At 46.1% G+C, this 17,501-nt stretch overlaps 1 protein-coding gene and 1 long non-coding RNA gene across 8 annotated transcripts in view; one reads left to right on the top strand and one right to left on the bottom strand.

Moving 5' to 3' along the window:
* LOC106605499 (single-minded homolog 1-A) overlaps positions 1-7,208 on the top strand; it is a 29,534-nt gene extending 22,326 nt beyond the window's left edge. For 4 of the 5 annotated variants that reach the window (XM_014201225.3, XM_014201223.3, XM_014201226.3 and 1 more), the window contains exons 10-12: positions 3,071-3,236; positions 3,471-3,897; positions 4,243-7,208. In XM_014201225.3, the coding sequence (XP_014056700.1) occupies positions 3,071-3,236; positions 3,471-3,897; positions 4,243-5,033 (1,384 nt within the window). In that variant the 3' untranslated portion in view covers positions 5,034-7,208. The remainder of the gene's footprint in view (positions 1-3,070; positions 3,237-3,470; positions 3,898-4,242) is intronic. The other variant, XR_014392376.1, reaches the window with a different exon arrangement.
* On the bottom strand, positions 7,118-17,154 carry LOC106605500 (uncharacterized). Of its 3 annotated transcripts, none has more exons than XR_014392378.1 (4): positions 17,092-17,154; positions 16,757-16,787; positions 16,533-16,606; positions 7,118-8,298 (listed from the first exon to the last, which is right to left on the bottom strand). It is a non-coding gene; the product is annotated as an uncharacterized LOC106605500 (long non-coding RNA). The 3 variants fall into 3 exon arrangements; XR_014392377.1 differs by lacking the exon at positions 7,118-8,298 and adding an exon at positions 8,332-9,199; XR_001328864.3 differs by lacking the exon at positions 7,118-8,298 and having other exon boundaries at positions 15,824-16,606.
* Positions 17,155-17,501: the final 347 nt, after the last annotated feature.

Genomic DNA, 17,501 nt, shown 5'->3' with positions numbered 1-17,501 from the left:
TGGATGTCTGTGTGTAGATAAGTTATTGTGTGGATGTCTGTGGGTAGAATAGTTATCGTGTAGTAGTGTGGGTATCTGTGTGTAGATTAGTTATTGTGTTGAGTAGCGTGGGTGTCTGTGTGTTGAGGTCATTGAGTTATCAGGTTCACTAAAGCATATTCATGTCTATGGACTTGGCTGTTACCTTTGGAACCCTCACCCGGGAAGGGAAAGTCGCTTGGCAAGGTGTCTGTGGAATGAACAACATGTCCATCTGTCTGTCTGCAGACTGTGTCAACTGTCTCAGTCAGGCATGGGTTCACAAAGTATTTTTTTTCTTCCTAATAGTTTTAATTTGTTTGGTTGAGTCAACCTGGCCTGAGGTGTCAGATAGAAGCGGTTTCACTGTTGGCACTATTCCATTGTCTCTATTGCCCTTGTCAAACCTCAATCCAGTCAAGCTTAAGTATTAGAAAGAATGCTAATACAGTTTGAACCCAGGTCTGGTGGACTGTCTTTCTCAGACAGTGGTATTGAGCTAAGTGTGGGCCTCCGTCATGCATGAGCACTGATAAACAACACAATTTGTTTCAACCCAGTTTTCCACTGGAAAAGTCACCATATCGTTCAAACCTCTTTTCACTCAGCATGCGCTTACTTTATCAACTGAACTGCAAACAGTCCAGATATAGATATAGTCTGAGTCAAGCTCTATTGGTTCTGTGAGTGTTAGTATTGGCTCAGTACAGATGTAGGATCTTAATTTGATCACCCTGTTGCAGGAGAACTTTCCTACAATGCAGGAAATGTAAAACTTGTAATGTATTTGAGGTTTAAAAAGGCTTCTGAAGTTTGTAATTTTCACTTAGAAATCTAATAATTATAATCCACATAATAATTCACATTTCCTGTTTCTGCAGGATTATTTTCCTGCTGTAGTGGCTCAAATTAAGAACCTACATCTGTATCTTCTGGTTAGGTCTGTGAAAACGGTGCCACTGCTTTCTAGGATGGGACATTTAGCAAATTTCCTGGTGTGCTGCTGTGTGTAATGTGTATTGCTGCAGATGTAAAAGTGTTTCAGTAAATGAATTAAGCCCATAAAACACTCCATTAACCAGAGGAGGCAGAAGAGGCTGCTCCGTACAGAGGAGAGAAGATGGAAATGGCTCGACACGCACTGCCGCAGCCGCAGACTACCCCCCTCCCCAAATCCATAACGGTGTTTATGAGGTTTTAATTGATAGGCCATAAAGATGAGGAGCGTTTATGGCTGCCAGCTTGGTGGGAGAGTAGAGAGTTTAGAATTTGTGGATGGAGATTTCTCATTCCCCCATGTGATCTTTTTTTTTTTTTAAACAATTGTTTTACTTTTTATTGAATCACATACTGTACAGTCAATTAGTACCGTCTTGTGATCTTGTTGAGATGTTTTATCGTGTGAGACATTAAGCTGTAATGAGACATTGTGCAAACGTGTTGTTTGCCTCAACGTATCTGTGAGAATAGCATCAGTCAGTCAGTGAATTCATAGTAACTCAGTTCATTAGCAGAGAGAGAGATAATACAATGTCATCCACTGAGTGTTCCTGTCCTGTCTGAGGCTAAATAATAATGATAATAATGAGTTCCTTATTTCCCCATACATCTCTGAGAGAATGGCATGGGATTTAGTCAGTTCATCAGAGAACTATCACAGCCCCTTTCTCACTGTTGTTATCAGAGTTAGTGGTGGGTGATTCACACAGTAGCAGGTAGAGGTGTACTAGTCTACACTGATTAACACACAGCTAGTAGGGAACACAGGAACACAGGAGTTCACCTCTGGTTGAACTGCCTCTATGTGTATTAGTACTGATAACCTCTCTGCCTTGTCCTATTGGCTAGTATTGATAACCCTTCCACCTTCCATCCCTTCCTATTGGCCAGAGCCTGTCCCTGTGATCCCTGACCTTTCTTAGGCAATACTCTGTGTTTACAGCAAGATAAGAACACTTTATCACATAAAGGAGTTGGTGTGTGTGTCATGCACTGAAATGCGTGACCTGACCTGATCCTATGAGAATGCTATTCTGTATGTTTTTGATAGTGTTTGTATGGAACATGTATTTCTTGATTGTGATTGTGTGTGTTTTAGAAATAAAAGTTTGTGTGTGTGTGTATGTATGTGCATGTACCTGTATATGTGTCTGTGTGTGAGTGAGCGTGTGCACATGCATGGGGTGTGTGTGTGTGTGTTTGTGTGTGTGGCCAGAGTAAACCCTGTCCAGGTTTTTCCATCCATCTTCTCCAACTTGATTCATCATAGTGAACAGAAACCACACGAGGAGGACTGGGACCTGAAATCGGCCCTGGCATTTCTAACACACTGGCCCATTTTCTTCTTTGAAGCCCCTACACCGGCCAATTTCTTTCCTTGATGCCACATTTTTAGCCAGATAATGCTTATTATTTGTGAAAATAAATAAAGTTGGACAGTCCCACTCACCTAAAAATGTACCAGCCCATCTGGCATTTGCCCGAAATGCCCGATGCCCAGTCTACCCCTGCTTTACAGAGAAAACAATTCCCATTTCCAAGTACTGTCTCCTGGCGTAGTGTTCCGTGGGCTTGGTTTAGCCAGACATAGCCCTTAATCGCATGTGTATTTGAACGGACAGCCTCCCCTCTGTTGTATGTTTGTTAAAGGCCTTGTTACAATCCTGATGGAGAAACAAGTCCTTCCGAAAGCCTCTCTACCGCTCTCACTCTCGCTCTCTTTCACTCTTTCACTCTCTCTCTTCTCTCTTCTCTGCTCTCTCTCTCTGCTCTCTTCTCTTTCTCTCTTCTCTCTCTCTCTCTCTCACACAGACACACACACACACCATGCTCTAATTACCAAACAGATGTTAGTGGGTATTTGCACCCTGAGAATGAAAAAAATAAAATACCCAGGTAGACAAGCCACACTTGGATAAACAGTCTTAACAGTGGAGCTGTCTTGTCTTGTTTAATGATGGTCTTTATGTAATCCTAACACATAGTTAAATCAGGAATATACCTGTGTATCTATATGATCTACAGTCCATACTGTATGTGTATATTTCTGTAGGGATACTGAGTATAAAGGACTCCAGCTGTCTCTGGACCAGCTTACAGACACCAAGCCCTCCTTCCCCTTCAGCAGTGCTCCCACCAGCCTCACTGAGAACCGCAGAGCACCCAAGAGCAGAGTGTCTCGAGCTAAGGCCAAGGCTCGACTGTCCCCCTACACACAGGTGAGGCTCTATAGGAACATACAGCGCTGGTCCTGTACACATCCTACACAGAGGCAACTCTCTATTTGAGCCAGGATACTGCATGATCTGTCAGTGACGGGAGGTGGCTTATACCTGATTTATCACTTCTTGATTACCTGGATAATGACTCATATTTCTCCTCTCTCTGGCTCTCTGTCTTTCTCTCTGTCTCTCTCCCTCTCTCTCCCTCTTGATTGCTCTCTCTATCTGCAGTACACTGGTTTCCAGGCCGAGCGGTCAGAGTCGGACCAGGATAGCCCTTGGGCAGGATCTCCCCTCACAGACTCCGCTTCCCCTCAGCTGCTGGAGCAGGGGGAGGGGCTTGGCACCTCCTGTGCCTACAGGCAGTTCTCCGAGCCACGTCCCCTCTGCTACAGCCTCCCAATCACTGAGGAGCACCACCACCACCACACCCCCAGCGACAGCCACTCCCACCTCGACAGACACGGACACAACCAGACGTGCGAGCGGGGCCGCTGTGAGGCAGGGAGGTACTTCCTGGGTGCTCCCCAGGGTGGGACAGAGGCGTGGTGGGGAGCTGCCCACTCTGTGCTGCCCCTGGCCAAGACTTCGTCCCTGGAGAATGGAGAGGGATACGAGAGCAGCGTGCCCCACATCCCCTCCATCCACAGTCTGCATAGTAAGTCCCTATCCCTGGCCCTTTAGCTTGTATTACTGTAGGAGGCTGGAGATGGGTGAACTCCACTGTTGCAGGCTCAAAGACACACAGATTTGATTCGGGTTGGTACTAAAGCCTGCTCACACTTCAGATCTCCCACCTCTGCTTTATTTAACCTTTATTTAACCAGGAAAGAATATTGTGGTTAAAAACCACTTTTGCAATGGTGACCTGGAAGAGGTCAGCAGGAAAATACAGGTTAGTTTTAACCCTTAACCTGTAGGATAACATGCTGCTAGCTCTGCTTAGCCCTGGATATTGCTTCCTGTTGGCTCTAAGATCAGTGTCCTGTCCCTCCCTCTACAGACTGTGGCCAATGGGATCAGGACAGTGTGGTCAGCTCGCCAGACGGGGGCTCCGCCAGCGACTCAGGGGACCGTTACCGCGCAGACTACTTTCGGGTCAGCCCCCAGGAGCCGAGCAAGATTGAGACCCTGATCCGAGCCACGCAGCAGATGATCAAGGAGGAGGAGAATCGGCTGCAGCACCGCAGCAAGCTCCACCCAGGGCCTGACACTCCTCTAGGTCCTGCCAACGGCCTCCCGAAGGGCCCAGGCCCCTGCTTCACCACTGACTACCCCCAGGGGGTGCTACATAGCGTGTTGTGCCGTGGCCTGGGTCAGGTGATCAGCCCTGCATCAAGCCCTGCCCCTCTCTTCAGGCTCAGCAGCCCAGGGTCTGACCACCGCCTCCCCAAACCCAAAAACTACCTCCAGCAGACAGGACAGACAGACCTGTCCCCTCTCCCCCAGCCCCTGCACCACCAGCTTGGCCGTCCAGGCCCCTGCTCAGCCTCCTCCCCTAGCCCTGCCCCAGCCCTCTACCCTTCCCACCCCCAAACCCAAACGGGGAGGCCCTATCTGGACAAGCAAGCTGCTACCTACTCCCTGACGGGGAGGCCCTACCTGGACAAGCAAGCTGCTACCTACTCCCTGACGGGCTACGCCCTGGAGCACCTGTATGACACCGAGAGCCTCAGGGACTTCTATTCCTCCGCTGGCTCCACCCACTACGACGTGACTTCACACCTGCGCATGCAGGCAGAGCAGGGGCCGGGACACAAGGGGACCTCCGTCATCATCACTAACGGCAGCTAACGCCCGCTTGTCCAATAACACTAAAGGGATGTCTAAAATGTCAGCCTATTCCCTGTAAATGGAATAGCGTGCCATTTCCCTACACACTATTTTTGACCAGAGCCTGCGTAGGGCTCTGGTCAAAAGTAATGCCCTACATAGGGAATAGGGTGCCATTTCAGACGCACAGTAAAACACATGAAGAAGAAACTGTGGAGCCATGGAATATTCATTCTATAGCCCAGCCTCAACGGCCTCTTCTGCGTCTTATCCAGCAAAAAAAAAAATGTCCTATCCTACTTCGTGTTTCCTTTTCTTTTAATCTTTACAGAGCTACATTATTCCATTTGCACTGTCAGAAATAGAGTTTCATTGTGGGAACCTCACCCCTATGGTTGAAGATAGGGTTGTGGATATGTTTTAAGTTAACAGGACAGGGTTCAACGTTAGTGCACTTTTTAGTGTTGGTCAGAATCCCCTTATCACAACACAACTCTAGAGTTAAAGTCAACTAGACCTGGTTAAATTGATATATTTTTTGCCCGCGCTACAGATGGCTATATCGGTCTGCTAATACAGGACTAGTAAAGGCCCAGTGCACTACTTTTCAGAAAATAATTCAGGGGGTACTGCAGCATCCTCAGCACCCCTACTTCTCGTAGCTATGATTAAAGGTGTGCAGTATGGAGATGAAGCAAAAATGACACAAAAAAACTTCACAGACATCAACAATTATGCAAATTCATTCTATCTATGTTTTCCCCACTATGTGAGCTATGGATTAAGGGAAGTGTACCCACACTTTTCAGAGAAAGCGAAGGGGGGGTTTTAAGGGATACATGCAAGAGATACATATGCCTACATTTACATTGAGACATACAGCAGTTCACCTGGACTGTCAGGTAGCAGGCTTTACTTGGGCTAAATGTCTTGTTGGCGGGGATAACAACACTTATTAGTACTTTGGTCTGTAGTGGTATAATATCACCTCAGTGAGGATAACAACATTATATACAACCTCTAATGAACAACCTTATTGAGATGTGATTACTGGGAAGCTAAGGGTCAATATGATGACATGGATTGTCTCATTTGCCAGGTGTAGTGGTAAACACTGAGGGGGAATTTAGCATGCTTTCAAGGTAAATACTGAGGAGGGAGTTAGCATGCTAACATGGCTGAGGTGGGAGTTAGCATGCTAACAAGGCTGAGGTGGGATGTTAGCATGCTAACAAGGCTGAGGTGAGAGTTAGCATGCTAACAAGGTTGAGGTGGGAGTTAGCATGCTAACAAGGCTGAGGTGGGATGTTAGCATGCTAACAAGGCTGAGGTGAGAGTTAGCATGCTAACAAGGCTGAGGTGAGAGTTAGCATGCTTACAAGGCTGAGGTGAGTTAGCATGCTAACTAGGCTGACGTGAGAGTTAGCATGCTAACGTGTACCTCCGAGGCATGTCTTGTTAAATTGTCAACAAGGGTAATTGTACAGTTATTGTACTGGAAAGAGATGCCCATTGTTTATTGAACATATGATGAGATGAAGGAAAAATCAAGTGAGGTGAAATGGAGAGATTGTGTCTGATGTGGTTGATTGACTTGTGCACTGTTCTAATATTACAGAATGATGTAGTGGCAACGCTTGCTTGTACCAACATGACATTAGTTACTATTACCCTAATAATGAGTTATATGACAATTCATGAAATGTTTTCACAAAGTCATGATACATGCAGCAATATGCAATCCAACCGGTTGGGTAGTCATTTAGACAGCCTAAATCATGATCACATCTGATCATGATAATGCTTGTTTGTTATAAACTGGCATTACCTTTCTCTAACGCTTCATATCATGTTTATTATACTGTTTTGTAGGCAGTGTGACACATTTCTAGCGTTCCCCTGGATTCTGTTGTAGTTGTGGTTACCATATCTCTTATATTTATACGTTTGGGTTTGTTTTAGTTTTTTTGTCTGAATTGTGCTTTTCCAAAGTTATTTATGATGTAAATATGCTGAGAAAAAGACACCACTTTGAAGCACAAGGGAAAAGTTGTATTTATTTAGTGAATGTTTATTTTGGGTTTTGAAATATAGTTGCAATCAAAACAGTCTGCTTGCATATGAGTGTGTTTGATTTAAACAAATTCTATGAAAATTAATAAATAAATAAACAGAACACTTTTTCCAAAGAAAAAATGGCTCATAATTGACATGTGTGTTTTCTATTGTAGGCTACTGTTAGCATTTGAGTGTAAATGCAATAATTAACTTATATTGACTATAGATACTGAAAAACATATAAGAAAAGGAATCTATTAAACTACATGAAACTGTATATTTACTATTACATTTACCCATAAAAAGAAAAGTATTGCATTCTGTCCAGCTAATAATACACAAAAAACAAGTGAAATGCAATTTTCTTTTTAAAAGGCTAAAAAGACACCCCAAAACTGTGATATGTTTACTTTATCCATTTTCTGCAATGATTCAATTTAATCACATTTCAGAGATGGGACATTTTAGCAGTGACACTAAATGTCCCCCCTGGTTATGTGTGGCTGCTACGGCAAATAAAGAGACTGATGAAAATCGATACGGGACGATCTCCAATTAAGCGAAAAGATTTGTGGTTCTAGAGAGGTCAGTGATGAGGAGCTTCCTCACTCTCTTCCTCCCTTTTTCTCTATCCCCCTCTCTCCTTCCTCCTCTCTCTACTGTCTGATGGATGTTTACTGGGTGTTTGCTATAGTCGTTTCAACCCTAGACAGCTCAGGCTCCAGCACTGCATCATTCTCCCCATCCCTGTGCCTCTGTCTGCCATAGCTATTACAAGGACATTAGTACCCTTTAATCCCTTAGGTTTTTCTTCACTTTACTTCCTCAGCTAGGACCAGAAGGAAGGAGATATTTGTCATGGTATTGGACTTTTTTTATCACAAGTTCATACAAAAGAACATAGAGAGCTGATTTATAATCCCTTGTTAATAAATCATTAACAAACTAAGATTTCTCCTGAAATGTCAGAATACACAAAAAAAGAGAAGAAAAAAACAAGCACTTTAGAATCTAAATTACCAACAAGTCATAGCGATGTAAAAAAATTAATAATTCCCTACAGGAATCCTGCATGAAAAATTCTGCGGGAATCCAGCAGAATATACTGTATAGGATAGGAAGTCCTGCAGGATATTCCGCAGGATTTTTGGGGCCACTTTCCTCTAGGACAAACCTGCTGGATCCTTTCCTCATCCTTCAGAGAATTTCATGTAGGACAATCCACAATCTTTCAAAAGAATGGACAGAAAGCACAATAAAACAGACTGCATGGCCATTTTATTATCCAATGTTTGATTGTCCATTCCACCACCACTGCATAAAAGATGAGTCATAGGATCATGATAAAAGCATATTTTGTAACAAGAGTGCGAGTAATGGTGACACTACATGAACATCTTTTGTGCATTGGTGTGAAGTTAAACGGTTGTCTGCAATGATAAACTTAGTAATAGTGTAAGGGGTGCGTACTGCCGGCAGAGAAGTCTGGCGCAGGAGAGCAAAAACTGTGTTTCCAACGTCGCAGTTTAATAATAAAAACCACCGGAAAACATAACAATCAATAAATGGGTACAAAATCCAACGCACACCAGACATAACGTGCACAAGCACTTACAATAAACAATACCGGACAAGGACATGGGGGGAACAGAGGGTTAAATACACAACATGTAATTGATGTAATTGAAACCAGGTGTGTGTGAAGACAAGACAAAACAAATTAAAAATGAAAGGTGGATCGGCAATGGCTAGAAGACCGGTGACGTCGACCACCGAACGTCGCCCGAACAAGGAGAGGGACCGACTTCAGGGGAAGTCGTGACAGTACCCCCCCCTTGACGCGTGGCTCCAGCAGCGCGTCGACACCGGCCTCGGGGACGACCCGGAGGGCAAAGCTCAGGGCGATCCGGACGAAGACGGTGGAACTCCTGCAAGGGTCCTCAACCGGAACCCAGCACCTTTCCTCCGGACCGTACCCCTCCCACTCCACGAGATACTGAAGACCCCTCGCCCGACGCCTCGAATCCAGTATGGAGCGAACGGAGTACGCCGGGGCCCCCTCGATGTCCAGATGGGGCGGAGGAACCTCCCGCACCTCAGACTCCTGGAGCAGACCAGCCACCACCGGCCTGAGGAGAGACACATGGAACGAGGGGTTAATACGATAATCGGGGGGAAGCTGTAACCTATAACAAACCTCGTTCACTCTCCTCAGGACTTTAAATGGCCCCACAAACCGCGGACCCAGGGCAGGCGGAGGGGCAGGTTTCGGGTCGAGAGCCAGACCTGGTCCCCCAGTGCGAACACCGGGGCCTCACTGCGGTGGCGGTCTACATTCTCTTTTTGGTGCAGCACGGCCCGCTGAAGGTGAACACGGACAGCTTCCCATGTCTCTTCCACGCGCCTGAACCAGTCGTCCACCGCAGGAGCCTCGGTCTGACTCTGATGCCAAGGTGCCAGAACCGGCTGGTACCCCAGTGCGCAATGGAAGAGAGAGAGGTTAGTGGAGGAGTGGCGAAGCGAGTTCTGTGCCATCTCGGCCCAGGGCACGAACGCCACCCACTCCCCCGGCCGGTCCTGGCAGTAGGACCTCAGAAACCTGCCCACATCCTGGTTTACTCTCTCCACCAGCCCATTACTCTCGGGGTGAAGCCTTGAAGTAAGGCTGATCGAGACCCCCAAACGTTCCATGAACGCCTTCCAGATCCTAGACGTGAATTGAGGACCTCGATCAGACACTATATCCTCAGGCACCCCGTAGTGCTGGATGACGTGTGTAAACAAGGCCTCCGCAGTCTGTAGGGCCGTAGGGAGACCGGGCAGAGGGAGGAGATGACAGGTCTTCGAGAACCAATCCACAACGACCAGGATCGCGGTGTTACCCTGTGAGGGGGGGAGATCGGGAGTGGGATCCATGGGCCGCTCCTCTGTGTCATACAGCCGGGACAATGCGTCTGCCTTCACGTTCTGGGAGCCTTGTCTGTAGGAAAGGGTAAACACAAAACGGGTGAAAAACATGGCCCACCTAGCCTGGCGAGGGTTCAATCTCCTCGCTGTCCGGATGTACTCCAGATTGCGGTGGTCAGTCCAGATGAGGAAAGGGTGTTTAGCCCCCTCAAGCCAATGTCTCCACGCCTTCAAAGCCTTGAAGACAGCCAACAGCTCCCGGTCCCCCACATCATAGTTTCGCTCCGCCGGGCTGAGCTTCTTCGAGAAGAAGGCACAGGGGCGAAGCTTCGGTGGCGTACCCGAGCGCTGAGAGAGCATGGCTCCTATCCCAGCCTCGGACGCGTCCACCTCCATTATGAACGCCAAAGAGGGATCCGGATGGGCCAGCATGGGAGCCGAGGTAAACAGAGCCCTCAGGTGACCAAAAGCCCTGTCCGCCTCAGCCGAACACTGCAAACGCACTGGGCCCCCCTTCAGCAGTGAGGTAATGGGAGCCGCTACCTGACCAAAACCCCGGATAATAGTAGATAATAGTAGTTGGCAAACCCTAAGAACCGCTGCACCTCCTTTACCGTGGTGGGAGTCGGCCAATTACGCACAGTTGAAATGCGGTCACTCTCCATCTCCAACCCTGAGGTGGAAATGCGGTACCCTAGGAAGGAGACGGACTGCTGGAAGAACAGGCACTTCTCAGCCTTGACGTATAGGTCATGCTCCAACAGGCGACCAAGCACCCTGCGCACCAGGGACACATGCTCGGCGCGTGTAGCGGAGTTTAACCTCTCTGGGGCAGGCGGGACGAATTCGTCCCACCTACGTAACAGCCAGTTGAATCCTGTGGCGCGATTTTCAAAACCTTTGAAATGCTATTACTTCAATTTCTCAAACATATGACTATTTTACAGCTATTTAAAGACAAGACTCTCGTTAATCTAACCACACTGTCCGATTACAAAAAGGCTTTACAATGAAAGCAAAACATTAGATTATGTCAGCAGAGTACCAAGCCAGAAATAATCAGACACCCATTTTTCAAGCTAGCATATAATGTCACAAAAACCCAGAAGACAGCTAAATGCAGCACTAACCTTTGATGATCTTCATCAGATGACAACCCTAGGACATTATGTTATACAATACATGCATGATTTGTTCAATCAAGTTCATATTTATATCAAAAACCAGCTTTTTACATTAGCATGTGACGTTCAGAACTAGCATACTTCCGGCGAATTCACTAACAATTTACTAAATTACTCACGATAAACGTTCACAAAAAGCATAACAATTATTTTAAGAATTATAGATACAGAACTCCTCTATGCACTCGATATGTCCGATTTTAAAATAGCTTTTTGGTGAAAGCATATTTTGCAATATTCTAAGTACATAGCCCAGGCATCACGGGCTAGCTATTTAGACACCCGGCAAGTTTAGCACTCACCAATATCAGATTTACTATTATAAAAGTTTGATTACCTTTTGTTGTCTTCGTCAGAATGCACTCCCAGGACTGCTACTTCAATAACAAATGTTGGTTTGGTCCAAAATAATCCATCGTTATATCCGAATAGCGGCGTTTTGTTCGTGCGTCCCAGACACTATCCGAATGGTAAAGAAGGGTCACGCGCATGGCGCAATTCGTGACAAAAAAAATCTAAATATTCCATTACCGTACTTCGAAGCATGTCAACCGCTGTTTAAAATCCATTTTTATGCCATTTTTCTCGTAAAAAAGCGATAATATTCCGACCGGGAATGTCCATTTAGCTAAACAGAGGAAAGAAAACAAAGCTTTCGGTCGACGTGGGCACGAGCCTGAGTCTCACAGTACTGTAACCAGCCACTACCCAAACGCGCTACTTTGTTTCAGCCAGAGCCTGCAAAGCCACGATTCAGCTTTTTGCCGCCTTCTGAGAACCTATGGCAGCCGTAGGAAGTGTCACGGGACAGCTAAGATCCTCACTCTTCAATAAACAGAGACAAGAAGAACGACACCTTGTCAGACAGGCCACTTCCTGCATGAAATCTTCTCAGGTTTTTGCCTGCCATATGAGTTCTGTTATACTCACAGACACCATTCAAACAGTTTTAGAAACTTTAGGGTGTTTTCTATCCAAAGCCAATAATTATATGCATATTCTAGTTACTGGGCAGGAGTAGTAACCAGATTAAATCGGGTACGTTTTTTATCCAGCCGTGTCAATACTGCCCCCTAGCCCTAACAGGATATCAGAATGTCATCAATATACACCACTACACCCTGCCCGTGCAGGTCCCTGAAAATCTCGATTACAAAGGCCTGGAAGACTGATTGCGCATTCATCAACCCATACGGCATGATGAGGTTCTCATAGTGCCCTGAGGTGGTACTGAAAGCCGTCTTCCACTCGTCTCCCTCCCGGATACGCACCAGGATGCCGGTAACCAACACAAAAACATCCTGTGGCATTCTGCATTAGCATCGAACAGCCCCCGTGATATGGAAATTTTCAGAGAAGTTAGAAACCAACATACACAGGCAGTTAGAAAAGCAAAGGCTAGCTTTTTCAAGCAGAAATTTGATTCCTGCAACACAAACTCAAAAAAGTTCTGGGACACTGTAAAGTCCTTGGAGAATAAGAGCACCTCCTCCCAGCTGCCCACTGCACTGAGGATAGGAAACTCTGTCACCACTGATAAATCCACTATAATTGAGAATTTCAATAAGCATTTTTCTCCGGCTGGCCATGCTTTCCACCTGGCTACCCCTACCCCGGTCAACAGCACTGCACCCCCCACAGCAACTCGCCCAAGCCTTCCCCATTCCTCCTTCTCCCAAATCCAGTCAGCTGATGTTCTGAAAGAGCTGCAAAATCTGGACCCCTACAAATCAGCCGGGCTAGACAATCTGGACCCTTTCTTTCTAAAATTATCTGCCGAAATTGTTGCAACCCTTATTACTAGCCTGTTCAACCTCTCTTTCGTGTCATTTGAGAATCCCAAAGATTGGAAAGCAGCTGCGGTCATCCCCCTCTTCAAAGGGGGGGGGGGGACACTCTTCACCCAAACTGCTACAGACCTATATCTATCCTACCCTGCATATCTAAAGTCTTCGAAAGCCAAGTCAACAAACAGATTACTGACCATTTTGAATCCAACCGCAACTTCTCCGCTATGCAATCTGGTTTTAGAGCTGGTCATGGGTGCACCTCAGCCACGCTCAATTTCCTAAACGATATCTTAACCGCCATCGATAAGAAACAATACTGTGCAGCCGTATTCATTGACCTGGCCAAGGCTTTCGACTCTGTCAATCACCACATCCTCATCGGCAGACTCAATAGCCTTGGCTTCTCAAATGATTGCCTCGCCTCGTTCACCAACTACTTCTCTGATAGAGTTCAGTGTGTCAAATCAGAGGGCCTGTTGTCCGGGCCTCTGGCAGTCTCTATAGTGGTGCCACAGGGTTCAATTCTTGGGCCAACTCTTTTCTCTGTATACATCAATGATGTCGCTCTTGCTGCTGGTGAGTCTCTGATCCACCTCTACGCAGATGACACCATTCTGTATACTTCTGGCCCTTCTTTGGACACTGTGTTAACTACCCTACAGATGAGCTTCAATGCCATACAACTCTCCTTCCGTGGCCTCCAACTGCTCTTAAATACAAGTAAAACTAAATGCATGCTCTTCAACCGATCGCTGCCTGCACCTGCCCACCCGTCCAGCATCACTACTCTGGACGGTTCTGACTTAGAATATGTGGACAACTACAAATACCTAGTTGTCTGGTTAGACTGTAAACTCTCCTTTCAGACTCACATCAAACATCTCCAATCCAAAGTTAAATCTAGAATTGGCTTCCTATTTCGCAAAAAAGCATCTTTCACTCATGCTGCCAAACATACCCTCGTAAAACTGACCATCCTACCGATCCTCGACTTCGGCGACGTCATTTACAAAATAGCATCCAATACCCTACTCAATAAATTGGATGCAGTCTATCACAGTGCCATCCGTTTTGTCATCAAAGCCCCATATACTACCCACCACTGCGACCTGTACGCTCTCGTTGGCTGGCCCTCGCTTCATACTCGTCGCCAAACCCACTGGCTCCAGGTCATCTACAAGACCCTGCTAGGTAAAGTTCCCCCTTAGCTCGCTGGTCACCATAGCAGCACCCACCTGTAGCACGCGCTCCAGCAGGTATATCTCTCTGGTCACCCCCAAAGCCAATTCCTCCTTCGGCCGCCTCTCCTTCCAGTTCTCTGCTGCCAATGACTGGAACGAACTACAAAAATCTCTGCAACTGGAAACACTTATCTCCCTCACTAGCTTTAAGTACCAGCTGTCAGAGCAGTTCACAGATCACTGCACCTGTACATAGCTGTCACGTCCTGACCAGTAGAGGGTGTAGTTGGGTCAGGACGTGGCAGAAGGGAGTAAGTGTTTTATTGTTTCATTTAATTTTGGCCGTGTGACTTCCAATCAAGCACAGCTGTAGAGGGTTGTGGTTGATTGGGAGTCACACATAAGTTGCCTACGTTTCCGTTGTGTGGTGTGGGTAATTGTGCTTGTCACTGTTGTTGCACCTGACAGGACTGTGTTGGCTGTCAGTTTTGTTGTTTTTGTTAATTGCATAGTGTTCGTAACATTAAAAATGACGAACCCTAACTCCGCCGCATTTTGGTCCACTTCTTCCGTAGACAACCATTACAATAGCCCATCTATAATTTAGCTAAAACAACTACCTCTTCCCCTACTGTATTTATTTATTTATTTTGCACCCCATTATTTCTATTTCTACTTTGCACTTTCTTCCAAATCAAATCTACCATTCCAGTGTTTTACTTGCTATATTGTATTTACTTTGCCACCATGGCCTTTTTTGCCTTTACCTCCCTTATCTCACCTCATTTGCTCTCTTTGTATATAGACTTATTTTTCTACTATATTATTGACTGTAGGTTTGTTTTACTCTATGTGTAACTCTGTGTTGTTGTATGTGTCGAACTGCTTTGCTTTATCTTGGCAAGGTCGCAATTGTAAATGAGAACTTGTTCTCAACTTGCCTACCTGGTTAAATAAAGGTGAAATAAATAAAATAAAAAGTTGTAAGCGCTCCTAAGATCTAGTTTGGTGAAGCAGCTCGCCCCGTGCATTGACTCAATCGCTGTGGCTATGAGCGGTAGCGGGTAACTATACCTCACAGTGATCTGGTTCAGATCCCGATAGTCAATACACGGGCGCAGACCTCCCTCCTTCTTCTTCACAAAAATTAAACTTGAGGAGGCGGGTGAAGTGGATGACCGAATGTACCCCTGACGCAGAGATTCGGAGACATATGTTTCCATAGCCTCCGTCTCCGCCTGTGAGAGGGGATACACGTGACTCCTGGGAAGTGCAGCGTCGATGGGGTGGTAATTGAGTCAAATTCTTTTTGGAGAAGGCGAGAGACAAATCGGCATATTCAGGGGGAATGCGCACGGTGGAGACCTGGTCTGGACTTTCCACCGTAGTAGCACCAACGGAAACCCCTAAACACCTCCCCGAGCACTCTCGCGACCACTCCATGAGAGCCCTCTGTGGCCAAGAAACAGTGGGGTCATGATAAACTAACCAGGGTAGGCCTAGCACCACGGGAAACACAGGAGAGTCAATAAGGAAGAGAATAATTCTCTCCTTGTGACCCCCCTGCATCACCATGCCCAGAGGAGTGGTGGCCTCCCTGATCAACCCTGACCCTAATGGTCGACTATCTAAGGCGTGAACGGGGAAGGGCACAGCCATGGGAACAATGGGGATCCCTAAACTATGGGCGAACGATCTATCTATAAAATTCCCCTGCGACATGGGGTGAACAGAGGGTTAAACACACAACATGTAATTGATGGAATTGAAACCAGGTGTGCGTGAAGACAAGACAAAACAAATGGAAAATGAAAGGTGGATCGGCGATGGCTAGAAGACCGGTGATGTCGACCGCCGAACGTCGCCCGAACAAGGAGAGGGACCGACTTTGGAGGAAGTCGTGACAAATAGTTGGTTTTAATATGGCTGGTACATTAACAACATCTGTGGGTATGCGTATGTGTTAGATCTTGTCTCATCGCTGCAACTCCCCAAAGTGCTCAGGAGAGGAAAAAGTGGAGTAATGCATCCTCCGAAACATGACCCGCCCTACCGCGCTCCTTAACATCCGCCAGCTTAACGCCAGCTTAACGCGGAAGGCAGCCGCACCAATGTGTCGGAGGAAAGTTCAACTGGCTACCGAGGTCAGCCTGCAGGCACCAGGCCCGCCACAAGGAGTTGTTAGATAGCGATGAGCCAAGACGATGCTGGGCCAATTGTGCGCCGTCCTATGGGAATCCCGGCCGCGGCCGGTTAGGGCACAGCCCGAGAATTAACCCGGGTCTGTGGTAACGCCTCTAGCAATGCAATGTAATGCCTTATACCGCTGCGCCACTCGGGAGGCCCCTAGGCTCTGTTTTAAAGGGAGAAATGAGAGGCTGAAACTGTGTGTGCTGTTACCTTCGCCTGCATGGCTATCCAGTGCTGCCTTCTGTGGTAGTCAGTCTCACTGTTGTTTATAGGCTCTGTCTTAACTGGGCAGGAGAGGAGAGAGATGAGAGGGGCAGAGTTCAGAATATAACTGCAAGAACATGTGTGTGTGTGTGTGTGTGTGTGTTACATAAAAAAACAGCAACAAAATAGAGCAAATGATATACTGTAGTAGTAAAATACAACCTACTAACCCGTAACTAGTAGACTGCTGGACTAATGGAGCTGCAAATTAGACAAATAATCAGAAACAGATTAGTAAATGTATTGTTTTCTCATGCACTTACAGTACCAGCTCTAATGTGGTGTGGTGGCCTGCTAAACTGTTAGAAATACAAGGTAAATAATTACAGTGAAATGCTAGGGGTGTGTGTGTGTGTGTGTGTGTGTGTGTGTGTGTGTGTGTGTGTGTGTGTGTGTGTGTGTGTGTGTGTGTGTGTGTGTGTGTGTGTGTGTGTCTGTGTGTGTGTGTGTGTGTGTGTGTTTTATGTGCTCCCTGTAGTCAAAGCTGTAAGGGGAAATAACTCACATGGTGGTGGTGAGGAAACTGTCCAAGCAAGCTAAAAGTTAAACAGAAAGTCATGTTAATATTATCAATTTCTATTTAAATCAAACTATTTGTATATTCAATTGAGACATAATATATTTCGGTGAAAATACTGTGATATTTCATAGATAAACAATGTTTTAAACCTCTCTTTACTATTTAAACGCAATCACTTCCTTATTTACATGACAGGTCATGATCGGTCATGTGACTTGGAAACTGTCATCAAGTGCTAGCCAAGAAGCCATTAGCCTAGTCATTTAAAAATATATAATCTATCACTATCCGTTTCAAAACACTTAAAAATGATAGCCTAATTTGTGCCAACAGTACAAAAGAGACAAAGCAAGAGGGATATCAAACAACAGTTGTAAACGTTTTTTCTTTGTCAA

Source organism: Salmo salar, chromosome 05, assembly GCF_965601325.2.
Source record: "Salmo salar chromosome 05, fSalSal1, whole genome shotgun sequence".
Taxonomy (NCBI): domain Eukaryota; kingdom Metazoa; phylum Chordata; class Actinopteri; order Salmoniformes; family Salmonidae; genus Salmo; species Salmo salar.
This window is presented reverse-complemented; position numbering and strand designations above follow the sequence as displayed.